Here is a 17,121-nt window from a genome sequence, read left to right as displayed (position 1 = left end):
ATTTAACGTAAAATTCCTGTCAAAGACTACTTTAAAAAAACTATTTTTCGAATAAATGATTATTATTCGGAAAAGTATAACTATTTTCGTATTGAAAAACCAATTTTTAATTATTTGAATAAACATTTTCACTTGTAAATCGTAAAACGTTAGTATTTTTTAAATTAATGAAGTGATTTTTAAATAATAATTGTTGTTGATATCATTCTTTCAATAAATTATAGATTATTAATGAAACTTTGTTTCTTTATTGACTGAAAATTATTTTCTCATTAAAAATTACACTATTTTTGAAAATTTGTCTTTTTAAGTAAGAAATTCATTTCTTTTAGTAGAAATTTCATCTTTTTGGTTAAAAGTGCAACTGTTTGGTTTTCTAACTAACTTTTACAGGTAGAAAATTCAAGTATTTGGTTGAAAATATAACTATTTTCTTGAAAAATTAATTATTTTGATGAAAATTCAGTTTTTTGGTTGAAAATGTAACTATTTAGTTGGAAATTCGTTTTTTCTTAATCGCTTTAACTGTTTTTATTTAAAATAAAAATTAGTCTTAAGTTAAAATAACTATTTCATTTTTGTTTGAAAATTCAACTGCTTGATTGAGAGTTGACCTACTTTAGTAATTCATAAACGAAAATTCTGACTAAATTAGATTTCAATTGTTTGAAATTAATCAAAAAAAATTTTTATCAGAAAAAAAAATTTTGTCCTTTTCAGAAGAAGGAGAAGCCGATCAAGAACGGCGGAAGTCAGGAAAATGCTCGAGGCAAGTAGAAGAGAGGAAGTCTTCTCTGGAAACGGCTGACTCTCAACATAGGGGGCACAGTGAGAACATGTGAAAAGTGTACATATGCAAGCTTCAAACTCACTATGTTGAATTTCAAAAATTCACCATAATTCCCGATTCAATTCGGAATCTCAAAATCAGTCCGCAAATCTGATCAGAAATAAAATAAAAAAATATAAAAAATTAGTAAAAAATAAAAGCCAGTGCCGGAGTAAAGGAAAATTATCATCAGTGAATCCGCAAAGTGTCAGCGACTCTTCTAGGTGATCATGCCAGCCTCACTATCGCTAATGTGATTGCGAGTGTGACGCAAACCTGCGGTGAGGTGAGGGTGTTCGCGATGAAATGTGAAACGCGAGGTGATGCAGAGGACATTAATTTTACCGGTGCCTCGAGGAAATACACAATTGATCTAGTATTTATTATTATTATTCTTATTATTTTTATTATTCCGATTAATATTATAAATATAGTGATCAAATTCAGGCTCTCTTTATTCAAGACGATTCTCAGTGCTGAGAGAATTGATGACACCGGACCAGTTGGTATTATTCATCATTGTTGGTCAAGTTCAATCTTCATAGTGAATTAATTAATATCGAATTAATAAATGTTAAATAAATTAATGTCGAGTAAATTAATTTTGAAGAAATAGTGTGAAATAAATGTTGAGTCAGTTGATAGTGAAGTAATTAATAGTGATTTAATTGAAAGTGAAGTGCTGCTTCCGGTGCTGGTCAAAGGAAGTGTCCTCGAGAATGAGCGGTGGACATGCTGAGTGATTGGAGAAGGATCACGCTTAATTTTCAAGGATTTTCATCCACCTTGAATAATTTTTTCAGTCAGAGACAGCTCCTCTTTTTAAGGAAAGATGAGCTCCATAGATTTCGACGAGGTGCTGCTACACGTGGGAGAGAAAGGCCGATATCAGAACATTATGTACTATCTGCTCTGCATACCTGCCACCCTACCAGCAGCTTTTCTAGCATTCTCGCAAGTAAGAGTCAATTTTTCTCTCTAGGCTAGAGTTCTCAAATGCCCAAAAATTTATCCTGAGGGCCAAAATATATTAATTAATATATATATTAATATATTAATTAATTATTAATTAATCGATAGTTCTATTTTCAATCAATTTTCATTTAACATGATGAACTCTAAATCAAAATAATGTTTATCAAACTAGTTTAACATTTACCCTAATTATTAAATGTTTATTAAAAAAAGAATTCTGAACCCAAAAAAATGCAGCAGTTGATATTCTAATCAAAAAGGATTTTAATTTTTAATCGAAAACATTTTAATTTTACTAAAAAAGAGCTTTCTTCAACAAGAGTTGCCTTTTTCACTAAAAAAGATTTTTCTATTAATAAGAGAGAGAAAATATTGTTTCAACGAAATACTTGAATTTTTAACTAAAAACAATACTTTTTTAACCAAAAATAGAATAGTTAAATTTTCCGGTTAAAAAAAATCAATTAAAAAAAAATTGAACAAAATAGGTAAGTACAGCAATAGAAAGCTATTTTTACAAATAAGGAATCAATTTTATTTTATTCCATTTAGATATTTAAACAAAAAATAAACACGCTCGCGAAAAAATTCTCTGAATGTAAAAAAAATTCCCTGACGAGAGCATTTGCTCAAGGGTGAAAATATTTCAAGTCTTTTACTTTTAAATCAGTAGTTCTATTTTCAATCAATTTATACAGTTTTCGATTCGTTTTTATATCAAAATAACTACCCTAAAATGTTTTTGCAAACCGAATTTTTTTAAAGTTATTAATAATCAAAGTTTTTGATCATTGTTTTTTTTTAAATGTATTACTCGCGAGCAGTTCATCGAAATTCAATAATTGAGTTATTGAAAATTTTTGTTACGATGTATACTCCACGCTTAAAAATTGTTCGGTAGTAAAAAACTTTTTTTTATTATTTAAATGTATTTTGCAGTAGTTCAAAAGTTATTGTTTTTTTGTGACAAAAAAAAATAATTTTTTAACAAAATAGTTTAATTTTCAATTAGAATGATAAATTTTGAACTGAAACATCAATTTCTGATCAGCAATGGAATAGTTACATTTTCAGATAAGAAAAAATTAATTTTCAACAATAAAAAAACAAATTTTTAACAAAATATTTTAATTTTCAATAAAAATGATGAATTTTCAACTAAAATTGGGAATCTTTTACTAATACAGTTGAATTTTCAATCGACGTGATGAATTTTGAACTAAAACATCAATTTTCGATCAGAAATGGAATAGTAAAATTTTTAGATAAGAAAAAATTAATTTTCAACTAAAAAAAAAGAATTTTAAACAAAATATAGTTTAATTTTCAATAAAAATGATGAATTTTCAACTAAAATTAGAAATCTTTAACTAATACAGTTTGATTTTCAATAAAAATGATGAATTTTGAACTAAAACATCAATTTTGGATCAACAATGGAATAGTTAAATTTTCGGATAAGAAAAAATTAATTTTCAACACCAAAAAAACGAATTTTTAACAAAATATATTAATTTATAATCAAAATGATGAATTTTTAACTAAAATAAGAAATCTTTGACTAAAATAGTTCTATTTTCAATCGAACTGATGAATATTGAACTAAAACATCAATTTTTGATAAAAAATGGAATATTTCAATTTATAGATAAGAAAAAATTATTTTCAACAAAAAAAACTAATTTTCAATGAAACAGTTTAATTTTTAATCATAGTTATGAATTTTTAACCAATTATATAAATATACAAATATATAATAATAGAATATTCAATTGGAATAGTTACATTTTCAGTAAGAACAAAATAAATTCACAAAAACCAAAATAATTTTTGAAAGAATATTTACATTTTTGAACAAAGTGATGAATTTTCGACTAAAATGATGAATATTTAACTAGAAGACTTGAATTTTTAACAAAAAAGATACATTTTCAATCAGAAGATTAATTTGTTACTTAAAAAGGACGATTTATTGACAAAATACATTAATTTTGAACAAGAGTGGATGTTTTAAATAAAAAAGACCAATTTTCAACTAAAAAGAACAAATTTTTAATTGAGTAGATGGATTTTGAACTAAATAAGATTTATTTTCGATCAAAAATGTAATAGTGGAATTTCAAACTAAAAAGAAGAATTTTCAAATGAAATGTTAAATCTTCAACTGGAATAGTTAATTTTTTAACAAGAGAGATAAATTTTCAACCAAAAGGTGAAAATTTAATCAAAACATTTAAGTTGCGCTAAAAAAAAAGAATTGCCAACAAAATATGTACATGAATTTTCAACTACAAAAGATAAATTGTCAACCAAAAATTATATAGCTAGATTTTAGTTACAAACATTATTATACAAGAAAAGAGATCAATTTTAATTAAAGTAATGCAGTATTTAACTGAAATGATTACTTTTTGAGTTGATAAAATTTTATTTTTACAAAAACAAAAAACTGATTTTCAACCAAATAGTTCAAGGGAAAAAATTAATATTCAGCTAAGCAAAAAACGAATTTTCAACAAAATATCTCAGTTTTCAACCAAAGAGATAAATTTTCATTTAACATGATGACTTTTGAATCAAAGTAATTTTTTTCAAGGGAGTTTAACATTTAACCTATTAATTAAATGTTCATTGAAATAAATTTTTAACCAAAAAATGCAGCAGTTGATATTTCAATCCAAAAAGATAAAATTTTTTAATAAAAAACATTTTAATTCGACTAAAAGATAGGTATTTTCAACATGCGTTACTTTTTTAACTGAAAAAAATCAATTAAAAAAATGTTCAACAAAATATTTAAATGCAGCAATAGAAAGCTATTTCTACAAATAAAGAATCAATTTTACTTGATTTCATGTTGATATTTCAATAAAAAATAAACACGCTCGTGAAAAAATTCCCTGATTGTAAAAAAAAATTCCCTGCCAATTTCAGGTTTTCTTGAAAGGCTAGACACTCTGAATGGTGTATATTTGTTTAAACAAAGAATGATCTAAAAAGTCGAGAGCATTTGCTAAAGGGTCAAAATATCTCAAGTGTGCCACTTTAAAATCGATTTTTCTGTTTTCAATCAATTTATACAGCTTCCGATTCATTTTTATATTAAAATAACTGCCCTAAAATATTTTTGTAACAAACAATTGTCGTAAAAGTTATTAACAATCAAATTTCTTGACCATTTTTTTCAAAAATGGGTTACTCACGAACGGTTTATCGAAATTAAATAATTGAGTTATGAAAATTTTTGTTACGAAGTATTCTTTACGCTAAAAAATTGTTTGGTAGTAAAAAACATTTTTTTATTGTTTAAATAATCGGTTGTTTTAAACAATTGAAAATTAATTCACTTCTCCGCCTGTTTTTTAAAAGAGTGGTTAAGTATTCAGTCAAGGAGTTGAATTTTCAATGAAAACATGTGAATTAAAATTGCATTTTTTGTTTCAAAAATTTTTTTTAATGAACATTTAATTAATAGGTTAAATGTTAAACTCTATTGGCAAAAAATATTTTGATTTAAAGGTCATCATGTTAAATGAAAATTTATCTCTTTGGTTGAAAACTGAGATATTTTGTTGAACATTCGTTTTTCGCTTAGCTGAAAATTAATTTTTTCCCTTCCACTATTTTGTTGAAAATCATTTTTTTTAAATTAAATGTTATTAACTGAAAATGTAATTATTTCAGTTGAATACTGCATCATTTTAATTAAAATTTATCTCTTTGGTTGTATATTAATTTGTGCAACTAACATCTAGCTATATAATTTTTTATTGACAATTTATTTTTTGTAGTTGAAAATTTATTTATTTTGTTGACAATTCGTCTTTTTTAGTAACAGTTAAGATTTTTGATTGAAAATTCACGTTTTGGTTAAAAATTCATCTTTTTGGTTTGAAATTCCACTAATGCATTTTAGATTGAAAATGAATATTTTTTAGTTCAAAATCGACCTACTCGGTTGAAAATTTGCCCCTTTTTAGTTGAAAATTTGTCTTTTTTTTATTTAAAAAATGAACTCTTGTTTAAAATTCATGTATTTTGTTAATAAATCATCCTTTTTAAATTCAACTATTCTAGTTGAAGATTTATAATTTTATTCAAAAATGCATCACTTTGTTAAAAAATATAACTATGCTTTTAAACATTGTTTTGATTTTTTAAAATTTTATTTTGTTTTTACTGAAAATGCAACTATTCCAATTGAATATTCTATTATTATATATTTATAAATTTATGCGATTGGCAATTTTTCTTTGTTAGATAAAAATTCGTCTTTTTTGGTAGAAGTTAATCTTGTCGTTAGAAAATTTATCTTCTTGGTTGAAAATTCACAACTGTGATTAAAAATTAAACTATTTTGTTAAAAATTCGTTTTTTTTTGTGTGAAAAATTAATTTTTTCTTATCTGAAAATTTAACTATTCCATTGTTGATCGAAAATTGATGCTTTGGTTCGAAATTCATCATTTTTATTGAAAATTACACTGTTTTATTAAAAATTCTTTTTTTAATTAATTTTTTCATATCTGAAAATTTAGCGATTCCATTTTTGATCGAAAATTGATGTTTCAGTTTAAAATTCATCACTTCGATTAAAAATTCAACTATATTAGTTAAAGATTTCTATTTTTAGTTTAAAATTCATCATTTGGATTGAATATTAAACTATTATTTAAAAAATTCGCTTTTTTCGAAAATCAATTTGTTTCTTATTTGAAAATTTAACTATTCCATTGTGGATCGAAAATTGCTTTTTTAGTTCCAAATTCATCATTTGGATTGAAAATAACACTATTTGGTTAGAAATTCTTTTTTCTTTGTTGAGAATTAATTTTTTCTTGTCTGAATATTTTAGTATTTCATTTTTGATTGAAAATTTATGTTTTAGTTCAAAAGTCATCACTTCGATTAAAATCCAACTAAATTAGTTAAAGATTCATAATTTTAGTTGAAAATTCCTCATTTTGATTGAAAATTAAACTATTTTGTTAAAAATCATTTTTTTTTTTAATTAATTTTTTCTTATCTGAAAATTTAGCTATTCTATTTTTGATCGAAAATTGATGTTTTAGTTTAAAATTCATCACTTCGATTAAAAATTCAACTATATTAGTTAAAGATTTCTATTTTTGGTTTAAAATTCATTATTTTGATTGAAAATTAAATTATTTTTTTTTAATTCGTTTTTGTTGAAAATTATTTTTTTTTTAAATTAATTTTTTCGTATCTGACAGTTTTACTATTCCATTTTTGATCGAAAATTGATATTTTAATTCAAAATTCATCACTTCGATGAAAAATGCAACTATATTAGTTAAAGATTTTTATTTTTAGTTAAAAATTCATCATTTTGATTGAAAATTTAACTTTTTTTTTTTAAATTCGTTTTTGTTGAAAATTAATTTTTTCTTATCTGAAAATTTTACTATTCCATTTTTGATCGAAAATTGAGGTTTTTGTTCAAAATTCATCAATTCGATTAAAAATTCAACTATATTAGTTAAAGATTTCTATTTTTAGTTTGAAATTCATTATTTTTATTGGAAATTCAACTATTTTTTTTTAAATTCGTTTTCGTTGAAAATTAATTTTTTCTTATCTGAAAATTTAACTATTTCATTTTTGATCGAAAATTGATGTTTGATTGAAAATTGATTGAACATTGAACTATTTTGTTAAAAAAACCGTTTTTGTTTTGTTAGAATTGAATTTTTTTATTAAAAGTTCTATTACTTTTAGTGCAAATATTAACTGCTTCGTTAAAAATGCATGTATTTTGTTGAACAATTGTATTTTTGGTAGTAAAAAATTTAAGTATTGTACCTGAGAATTTTACTGTTTCATTTTAATTTAAAAACTGATCTTTTGTTATTTAATGTATTGTTCTTTATGTATTTTAAAAACAAATTTAAAAATTTTCAAACATGAGAGAATTTTCATTGAAGAAAGAAATAAAATTTCAACCAAATTATTTAATTTGCAAGTTAAAAGGGAGATTAAAAAGAAAAGCTTTATATTCAACACCAAAAATAAAATTTTAAGATTAAAGTTCATTTTCAAAAAATAGTGTAATTTTCTACAAAAATTGTGAATTTTCTACTCCAAAAAATGAATTTTCAACAAGGTAATTAAATTTTCAACACAACAGTTGAACTGTTAACAAAACATTTGAGTTTCCAACCTAGAATTATTTTTCAGTAAAGCAACAAAAAAAGTTGCAATCAAACAGTTTAATTTTTAAACCTAACAATACAAATTTTCTTAAACAAGTATTAATTCTCAACCAAAAATATAAGTCATTTTTAATTTTGAATCCGGATTGCACAAAGTGTGTCAAAATAAAAAATTTTAAGCCCTGTTAAGTATTATTTTTTTCTGTGTATTACTTTTCACAATACACAGCATTTTTTTAAAGACGGAGTGCTCTTGTTTTAAGTCGGAGAATAGGCTTACTTAGGTGATGTTTTTAAGACAAAATGGGCCTAAATAAAAGTAAAAATTAAAATTAATTAATTATTTAATTTTTTATCTTGTAAATATGTTTAATTTCCAAGCTTGAGAGACCAGTTTGTATTTCAGTTTCGAATCAGGCTCCTTCCAGTTAATTTATTCTGTTCAGGAGTCGATATCCTGTCGATGTAGATCTAGGAAATTAACTCATTAAGACTGACCTGGTTTATTTGACTAAATTCTTAGAGATGTAGATTAGATCCTTATGATAAAATAATTTTTAGGCGATATCTATCTATATTTATTTTTCTTAAAATTATTATTATTATTATTGTTGAATTGGTGACTTTTTTTATTTTTGTTATTACTATTAATTCTAGTTTAATTTAAATTAATTTCCAGGCCTTCTGCAGGATATTATTTAAAATATAAAACATTCAAATTTAAAAATTGTAGAGTAAAAAAAATTGCGCAGTTTTAGGAATTTGAAATTTCTAAAACAATGTTATCTTTTGGCTAAAACATAAGAAGAAAGATAGTGAAACATTCAGAATTATTTGTAAAGTTGTTAAACTTTTATTTATAACATGGTTTTTTTCTCATTTCTTAATCTTGAATTTTAATCATTTTTAGATAAATATTGGAACAAAGTATAAAAAGTTTCTTTTGTTTTCATGGAAAAATTTATAAACTGTATTTTTAAATTCTCTTTAAACATACATTTTTTATTACATTTTTTGTAGATATTTTTATTTCATTTTTTTACAAATTTGATTCATAAACTACTTTAAGAATTGATTTTTTTTAAGTTCTTTTTTAAAAACTTTTTACGAATCGAATTAATAAAAGCCAATAAACAAATTCAACTATTTTTGGTTAAAGTTTGTTTTTTTTTTTGCTTAAAACTTCTACTATTATATTTTTTGTTTGAAGTGCTACTTGTTTGGTTAAAGTTTCTACTATTTAATTGAAAAATTAATTATTGCGTTGAAAATTTAACTACTTTCTTGAAAATTCATTTTTTAGCTGAAGGTTCATCTACTGAATTGAAAATGGAATTATTTTTCTTAAAATTCGTTTTATTTTCGGTTTATAATTAATTTTTTAAACTAAAAATAAAACTATGCCGTTTTGGTTAAACATGTATCTTTTTTTAGATAAAAATTTAACTATTTAGTTGAAAATCTATCTTTTTTAGTTCAATTCGTTGATTGAAAATTAAGATTTTTTGTTAAGAAATAGTTCCTTTTTTATAGAAAATTTAATCTTCTTTGCTAAAAAAAGTGTTGAATTAATAAGTTTACTGTTTGGTTGAATATTAAACGCTTCTGGAAAATTATTTTTTTCTTTCAGATACATAATTTTATTTGAAAGTTCCGCTCTTTGGTTGAAAATTTATGTATTATGTAGAAAATTCGTTTTTTTTATTATAGAAATTTTATCTTCCTAGCAGAAAATTCATCCTTTTTGTTTAAAAATAAAAAAATGTTTGAAAAATTAATCTGTTTAAATTGAGAATTTAATTATTTTGTTGAAGATGTGACATTTTTTTATTCGAAAAACTGATTGCTGAATTTAAATTTGAACTATTTTCTAAAAACTGTAATTTTTGTTAAAAATTTATTAGTTTATTTAAAAATGAACTTTTTTGATGAAAATTCATATTTTTGGTTGTAAGGTAAACTATTTTGATGAAAAATCCAACTATTTTTATTAAAAACTAAACTATTTGGATAAAAATTCAACTATTTGGATAAACATTGAACTAGCTGGCAGAAAATAATGTTTTTGTTGAAAACCAATATTTTTGGAATAAAACTATACTATTTTGGTTAAGAAAGTATCTTTTTTAGTTAAAAATTCACCAGTTTGGGTTTGAATGAATTTTTTTATATAAAATTAAACTGGTTTGTAGAAAATTCTTTTTTGGGCTTGAAAATTCAATAAGTTTGTAGAATATTAAATTATTTGGTTGAAAATTAAGTTTGTCATTAAAAATTCACATTTTTTGTTTTAAACAGAACTATTTATGGTAAAAAACTAAACTATTTTGGTAAAAATTCAAATAATTGGATACAAATTAAACTATTTATTTAAAAATGTAACTAGTTAGAAAATAAACGTTTTTGTTGGAAAATTTTATTTTTGAAATGAAAATTGAACTATTAGATAATTCGTCTTATTGGCTCAAAAATTAAACAATATTATCCAAAGTCAAAAATCTTCTTTTATGATAGAATATTCATCGTCTTGGTAGACAATTAAGCTTTTTTGTTGAAGATTATTTTTTCTTGATTGCCAATTGACTTATTTTATTAAAAGTTCATATTTTCCGGTTTAAAGGTTAACTAGTTTCTAAAACATTCAACTCTTTAGCTTAAAATATGTACTTTTTTCTTGAAAATTCGTCATTGTTGGTTTAATTCAACTGGTTCAAGATTCGTCTTTTTGATTAAAAAAATAATCTTTCAGTTGAAAATTCAAATATTTTGTTGAAATTTCATGTATTTTATTAAAATTTACCCATTTGATCGAAAACCGGTTTCTGTTGCTTCAATAGTTAACTATTTGGTTTTTAATGCAACGGTTTGGTTGAAAAAAATTTTTTTTTCATTCGTCTTTTTGCATTGAAAATTCATCTTTTTCATTAATATATTTTTTTATTTAAAGTAAGTTTACGGTTGAAAAAAAGAGTCGGAAATTATTAACTCAGTTAATGGACGGCCCGAAATTTTAATTTTAATTATTGATTAATTACAATTTAATATTGACCCCTGGTTGCAAATTCGTCTTTTTTATGGGAAAAAATTAAAAAAAAAATTTTATTCACATATTTGGTCCATAAACTACCTCAAAAATTAAATTTTTTATTTAGTTTTTTTAAATCTATTTAAGAATTGAATAAACCAAAAATTTTTGGTGAAAAGTTTTTTTTCGCTTAAAAAATTCAAAATTCGTCTTTTTGATAGAAAATTAATCTTCTTTGTTGAAAAATTTCACTGTTTGAATAGTAAATGCTTTTTAAAAATTCCTTTTTTTCTTTAATATACATAATTTTATTTTAAAGTTCAGTTCTTTGGTTAAAAACTGTACAATTTTGTTAAAAATGCTTTTTTTAAAATTAATTTTAATTTTAATTTTAATTATTGATTAAGTACAATTTAATATTTACACACGTTTTGTGTCAACAAATAGCGATAAATGTTACAAAAATTAATTGAAATTAAATTGTGGACATAAAGAAGAGGAAAATTGACTTTTTAAATAAAAATTCTTATTTTCCGGTTTAAAGGTTAACTGTTTTCTAAAAAATTCAACTTTTTAACTTGAAAACTGAACTTTTTTGCTAAATATTCGTCTTTGTTGGTTTAATCCTATTGGCTAAAAATTCGTCTTTTTTATGGAAATTTTTTTTTTTAATTTATTTACATCTTTGATCCATAAACTACTTTACGAATTAAATTGTTTATTTTTTTTACGAAATTCATTAATAAAACCCAACAAGCAAATCCAACTATTTTTAGTTATAAGTGTATTTTCGCTTCAAAACTCCACTATTATATTTTTGGATTAAAATGAAATTCTTGATATAAAGAAGAGCAAAATTGACTTTTTTAAATTGAAAATTCATATTTTCCAGTATAAAGGTTCTTTTCTAAAACACTCAACTTTTTTGTTTAAGAACCGGACATTTTGGTTGAAAATTCGTCTTTTTAGGTTTAATTCAATTGGTTGAAAATTTTCCTTTTTGATTCAAAAAATTTTTCTTTAGTTAAAAATTCAACTATTGTTTTGAAATTTCATACATTCTATTCAAATTTGGCCTTTTTTTGGAAACCGCGTATCTGTTACATCAATAAGCAACTATTTGGTTGTTAATGCAATTGTTTGGTTGAAAAAATATATATTTTTTAAATTCGTCTTTTTGGATTGAAAATTCATTTTCTTTTATTAATTTTTTTTTATTTAAAGAAAAACTACAGTTGGCAATAAGAGCCAATAATTGTTAACTTTTTTATGTACGACCCCAAATTTTAATTTTAATATTGCAATAAATGTTAAAATAATTGTTTGAACTAAATCGCTGATGTAAAGAAGAGAAAAATTAAATGAAAGTAATTTTCTTTCATGCCTAATATTTCATTTAACAAATTGGTCAGTGCATAATTAATATCACTTCAACTTCTATACTTTTAAATTTCTATTCTACTATTTAAATATCAATTTAATGGCAATTTTTTGAAATAAAGGTATAAAAGAAAATTTTTTTACTCATCTAAAATCACTTGCATATACTCTACATGATTTATATAAATGACCCTAGTCTAACAACTCAATGCGGGCGCCTATCTGCACAACAGTCAAATTAGTTCTTTTTATTTTATTCCACGAACTCCTGATCAGAAATTTTTTAACGTAACATAGTTAATAAGAATTTTTCTCATGTATTTTTTAAACAACAATTTTTGTTATTTAATTTTTTATATTTATATTCACACACGGTATCTACTAGGTTTTTCCAAAAATTTATTAGAATTTTTTTTTCGGATTTTTATGATTATCGTCTGAAAATTTGTTCGATTACACACAAAAGTAAATTAATTTTTTTTTTTGAAATAATAATATCTAGAGATATCTCTAGATATCAAAAAAAAAAAATTCTTAAACAATTTATTATTATTTTTAATAATATTCTCTTCGAATAATGCTAGCAATTTAGTTTTTTTGTAAGTTTAATTTTTTTCACCTTTCACTGCGATTGACTTAATAATTATTTAAATTTAGTATAACTGTTTGAACAAATTATGTTTGTTTATATTTATATTCATCTATTTGAATGCCAGATAGTTGTAATATTTGTCCAAACTTTTTAACTTTTTGACTTTTTATCCACTTTTGCATTAGAGTTAAGTAATAGTTAATTTAAAAAAAATTTCAAGAATATATTTTTATTGTTAATAATATTCTCTGAACTATTTTCTCTAAAATTGTTATATCTTTATCCCCTTGTGTTTTAGTGAGATAATAATTATTGCAAGTTAACACAAATAGTTGTTTGAACAATTTATAATTGATTGTAACTATTTTTTTACTTTTCAGTTAGGAACAAATAATAAATATTAATATTAATTTGAGCAAAATGGAATTGCTTTTTAAGGTATGAACAAATAATGAATAAACATTAGGGAGAATCATATTTTAAATGATCTCTTTCTTTTTTGCGAATAAACAATAATTAATTCTTTAAATAACTATTTTTTGTTAAATTAAATTATTTATTACTTTACTAAGTAAAAAGTAAAAAATTTCATAAGAAACCACAACTATCTAGCATTAATAAAGAAGAAGATAGTTATAAACAACAATAGTTTGTTTACATAATTATTTATAATAATTTGAATTAATTAGGAACACACTACAAGTGAAAAGTACAAAAATATTTGACAATTTTAGACTATCCTAAACTTTCTAACTTTGTTCAAATCAAATATTATTAACAATAATAATAAATTAGTTAGTATTTTATGTATTAGAAATAATTTTTTGTTAAAATTTACCAGTTTCTTTGCAACATTTTCTCTCTCTTGACAGAAAAATATTTCTCAGTTAAAAAATCAAATTATATTGAACATTCGCCTTGTATGGTTGAACTAAACTGTTCTCGATTTTTAAAAAATTATGATTGAATACTACATTTTTCGTAAAAAAAATCTTCTTTTTTTAAATTAATATATAATTACTTGTTTAAACGCTAATCGCTTTTGTTAAAAATTATTATTTTTTAGTTGAAGGGTCATCATTTTAATTAAAAATTCATCTCATTGGTTTAAAACTCAGCTATATTTTCGGAAATTCGTTTTACCTTGGCCTGAAAATTAATCTTCCTAATTTAAAATTGAACTATTCCATTTAAGATTAAATAATTGAATTTTTTAGTTTAAGATTCGTCTTTTTTGGTAGAAATTAATTTTATTAACTGAAAATTCATCTTGATCCAAAATGCAAATGTTTTAGTTAAAGATTCATAATTTTTATTGAAAATCCATCGCTTTGTTTAAAACTATAACAATTTTTAAAAAATTATTATAATTTTTTATCTTTTTAAACTGAAAACGTAAGAAGGCTAGGTTTTTTAAACTGAAAATTCTATTTAATTTTTGGTTGCCAATTAATCTTTTTTATTTGAAATTTAATGTGTTTTGTTGAAAACTAGTATTTTTATGGTGGAAAGTAATATCTACTTAAAGATTTATCATTTTACTTGAAAATTTTTCTTTTTGGTTTAAAATGAAACTATTCCAGTTAAAGATTTATAATTTTAGTTAAAATTTCATCAATTTATGTGAAATTTCATCTTTTTGATTGAAAATTAATGTTTTTGGTCGGAAATTCAACTATTTTTCCGTTAAATATTCACCATTTTAGTTGAAAATCAACGCTTTCGTTGCAAATTAAACTAATCGATTTGAAGATTCATAATTTTATTTAAAAATTCTTCATTTTGGTTCAAAATTAATTTTCTTTTAGTTGAATATTCGACTATTCCATTTTGTTGAAAAATATTATTTTTAATAAAAAATTGATCTTCTTATTTGAAAATTCCTCTTTTTGGTTGAAAATTTAAGTATGCGAGCGAAATATTCATCATTTTATTTGAAAGTTGATCTTTTTGGTTGTTTTTGGAAATGCAACTTTTTTCTAATAGTTTTTTTTGGTTGAAAAATAGTTTTTTTTAAACATAAAATGTAGAATAACAATTCCAATTGAATATTCTATCATTTTAGTTGGAAATTTGTCTTTTTGTTAGAACGTAATATTTTGGGTTAAAAATTACTTTTTGTTTGTTAAAATTAAACTATTAAAGTTAAAGATTCATCACTTTAGTTGAAAATTGAACTATTCATATTTTTTGTTCGGACCATTCAACTACTTTATTGAAACTGGAATTACTTTATTAAACATTGTTTTTTTTTAATGGTTCATCATTTTGGTTTAAACCCCTTTTTATTTTGTTTAAAATTTAACTCGTTTGTTCAAAATAATTCGTTTTCCTTAGTAAAAAAAGACAATATATTGTTAAGTGAAAATTTAAATATTTCATGTTTGGTTGACAATTGAACTATTTTGTTGAATTTTTTTTCAGTTGAAATACATTTTTAAACTGAAAATGTAACTATTCATTTTTCCTTGGAAAGTTAACTTTTTTAGATGAAAATGAATATTTATTGCCTGAAAATTCTTCTTTGTTGGTTCCACTGTTCCATTTTTTGTTGATAATTAATTTTTTTACTGAAAAATTCATCCTTTTGGTTGAAAATTAATTGATTTAAATAAAAATAAAAATTTTCCACTTTTCTTTCAAAATAATTTTTCTAAATTTTCAAAATTAGACTATTTATAATTGGTCTATTTGAAATTGGAAGCAATTAATATTTTATTGATGAATTATTTAAAATAAAAAACTTTTCAGGTGAAATAGTTTTCAATTCAAATCTATTAAAATTGGACAAATTCGAATTCAAAGCTAAATTGAATTCTTTAAAAATAAATCTTCTTAAATTCTAGAATTTTTAATTATTATCATAAACAAATTTTTCATTAAGCATTCAAATTGACCAGGCAAGCTTTTCTAAAATCAAATATTTAATTCACCGACATTTTCAGCGTTCAGAATGTTAAATTTGTTAATTAAAAACCTTTAAAATTAAATTATTCTAAAACTACGTTCAAAACAAAAATTAATATAAAATTGGAATCATCAAACATAAAAAGATTTCTACTGCGGAACGTTGAAAATCAAGCGAATCCTAATTTCATTTAAAACTGAAAAAATATCACAAAAGATTGTGATAATAAAACTATTTTATACTGAAACCCTTTAAAATTGTAATTCTTTTAAATCATTTGTTATTACGAAATCGACTGTCAATGACTTAAATAGGACCTATTTTTTTATTTGTAAACAATTTTACAAAAAAATCTACGATTTCGTCCATTTCGAAAAGTGAGCCACCGTTTTTTTTTTAATTAGAATTAGACTGTGCAGTGTCTACGGATCCTCCTTTTTTAATACAATTTATTTAAATAAATAACAAATTAGTTACCTGACAATGTCTCTTAATAAATGAGGTTCTTTCTGAAACACTGGCAATCGATTTCGTAAGAAAGTGACATTTATTTATTGATAATTAGTTCAGTTGAAAATTTCTTCATAAAATTGTTTGTAAAGTTAACAATAATTTTTTGTTAATGAAGTATCATAAAAAGTATTGATTTTTTACAAAGTTTTTATCAATTTTATTAAAGGGGTGAAGTGTCTGAAGTGTTTAATGGCTAAAATGTGCATTTTTAAAAAATTAAACTAACAATTATATCGAATTTAAAAAGTTAGTGAAAGTTGGTGGCATGATTATAAAAAGAAGAGTTTCGTAGCTTTTTGAGTCATTCAACTATTCCTCTCCTGTCCCTTTCTCGTATTGTCTCGAGCATCGTCTTAAATCTTATATCGATTCACGTACCTCGTCTCGAACCCCTATCTTGAATCTCGCCTAGAACCTCATCTAAAATATGATCTTGAACTCGTCTAGTGGCTCTTCTTGAATCTCGCCTCGATTCACGTCTCGAATCTCGTCTCGAACCTGTATGTGCTTATCAAATTTAATTTGAAAGATTTAATCAGTTATTACAACATTGCATATATTATTGATTTTGTACAAAGTTTTTATTAATTTTATCAAAGGGATAAAGTGTCTAGAGCGTTTAATGGCTAAGACATGCACTAAACAAATTAACAATTATTTTGGATTTGAAAAGTTAGTAAAAGTTCAAATATTCCTTTCCTGTCTCTTTCTCGTATTGTTTTGAATA

The 17,121-nt window shown here is 22.9% G+C and overlaps 1 protein-coding gene across 3 annotated transcripts in view; it reads left to right on the top strand.

Annotated features, from left to right (window-relative positions):
* LOC117178032 (organic cation transporter 1-like) overlaps positions 1-17,121 on the top strand; it is a 168,205-nt gene that overhangs the window by 70,199 nt on the left and 80,885 nt on the right. Inside the window, exons 2-3 of one of the 3 annotated variants that reach the window (XM_033369231.1) lie at positions 721-1,205; positions 1,277-1,787. In XM_033369231.1, the coding sequence (XP_033225122.1) occupies positions 1,662-1,787 (126 nt within the window). In that variant the 5' untranslated portion in view covers positions 721-1,205; positions 1,277-1,661. Of the gene's footprint in view, positions 1-720; positions 1,788-17,121 lie in introns of all 3 variants that reach the window. The other 2 variants (XM_033369232.1, XM_033369233.1) reach the window with 2 other exon arrangements.

Source organism: Belonocnema kinseyi, chromosome 8 (genome assembly GCF_010883055.1).
Source record: "Belonocnema kinseyi isolate 2016_QV_RU_SX_M_011 chromosome 8, B_treatae_v1, whole genome shotgun sequence".
Lineage (NCBI taxonomy): Eukaryota > Metazoa > Arthropoda > Insecta > Hymenoptera > Cynipidae > Belonocnema > Belonocnema kinseyi.
This window is presented reverse-complemented; position numbering and strand designations above follow the sequence as displayed.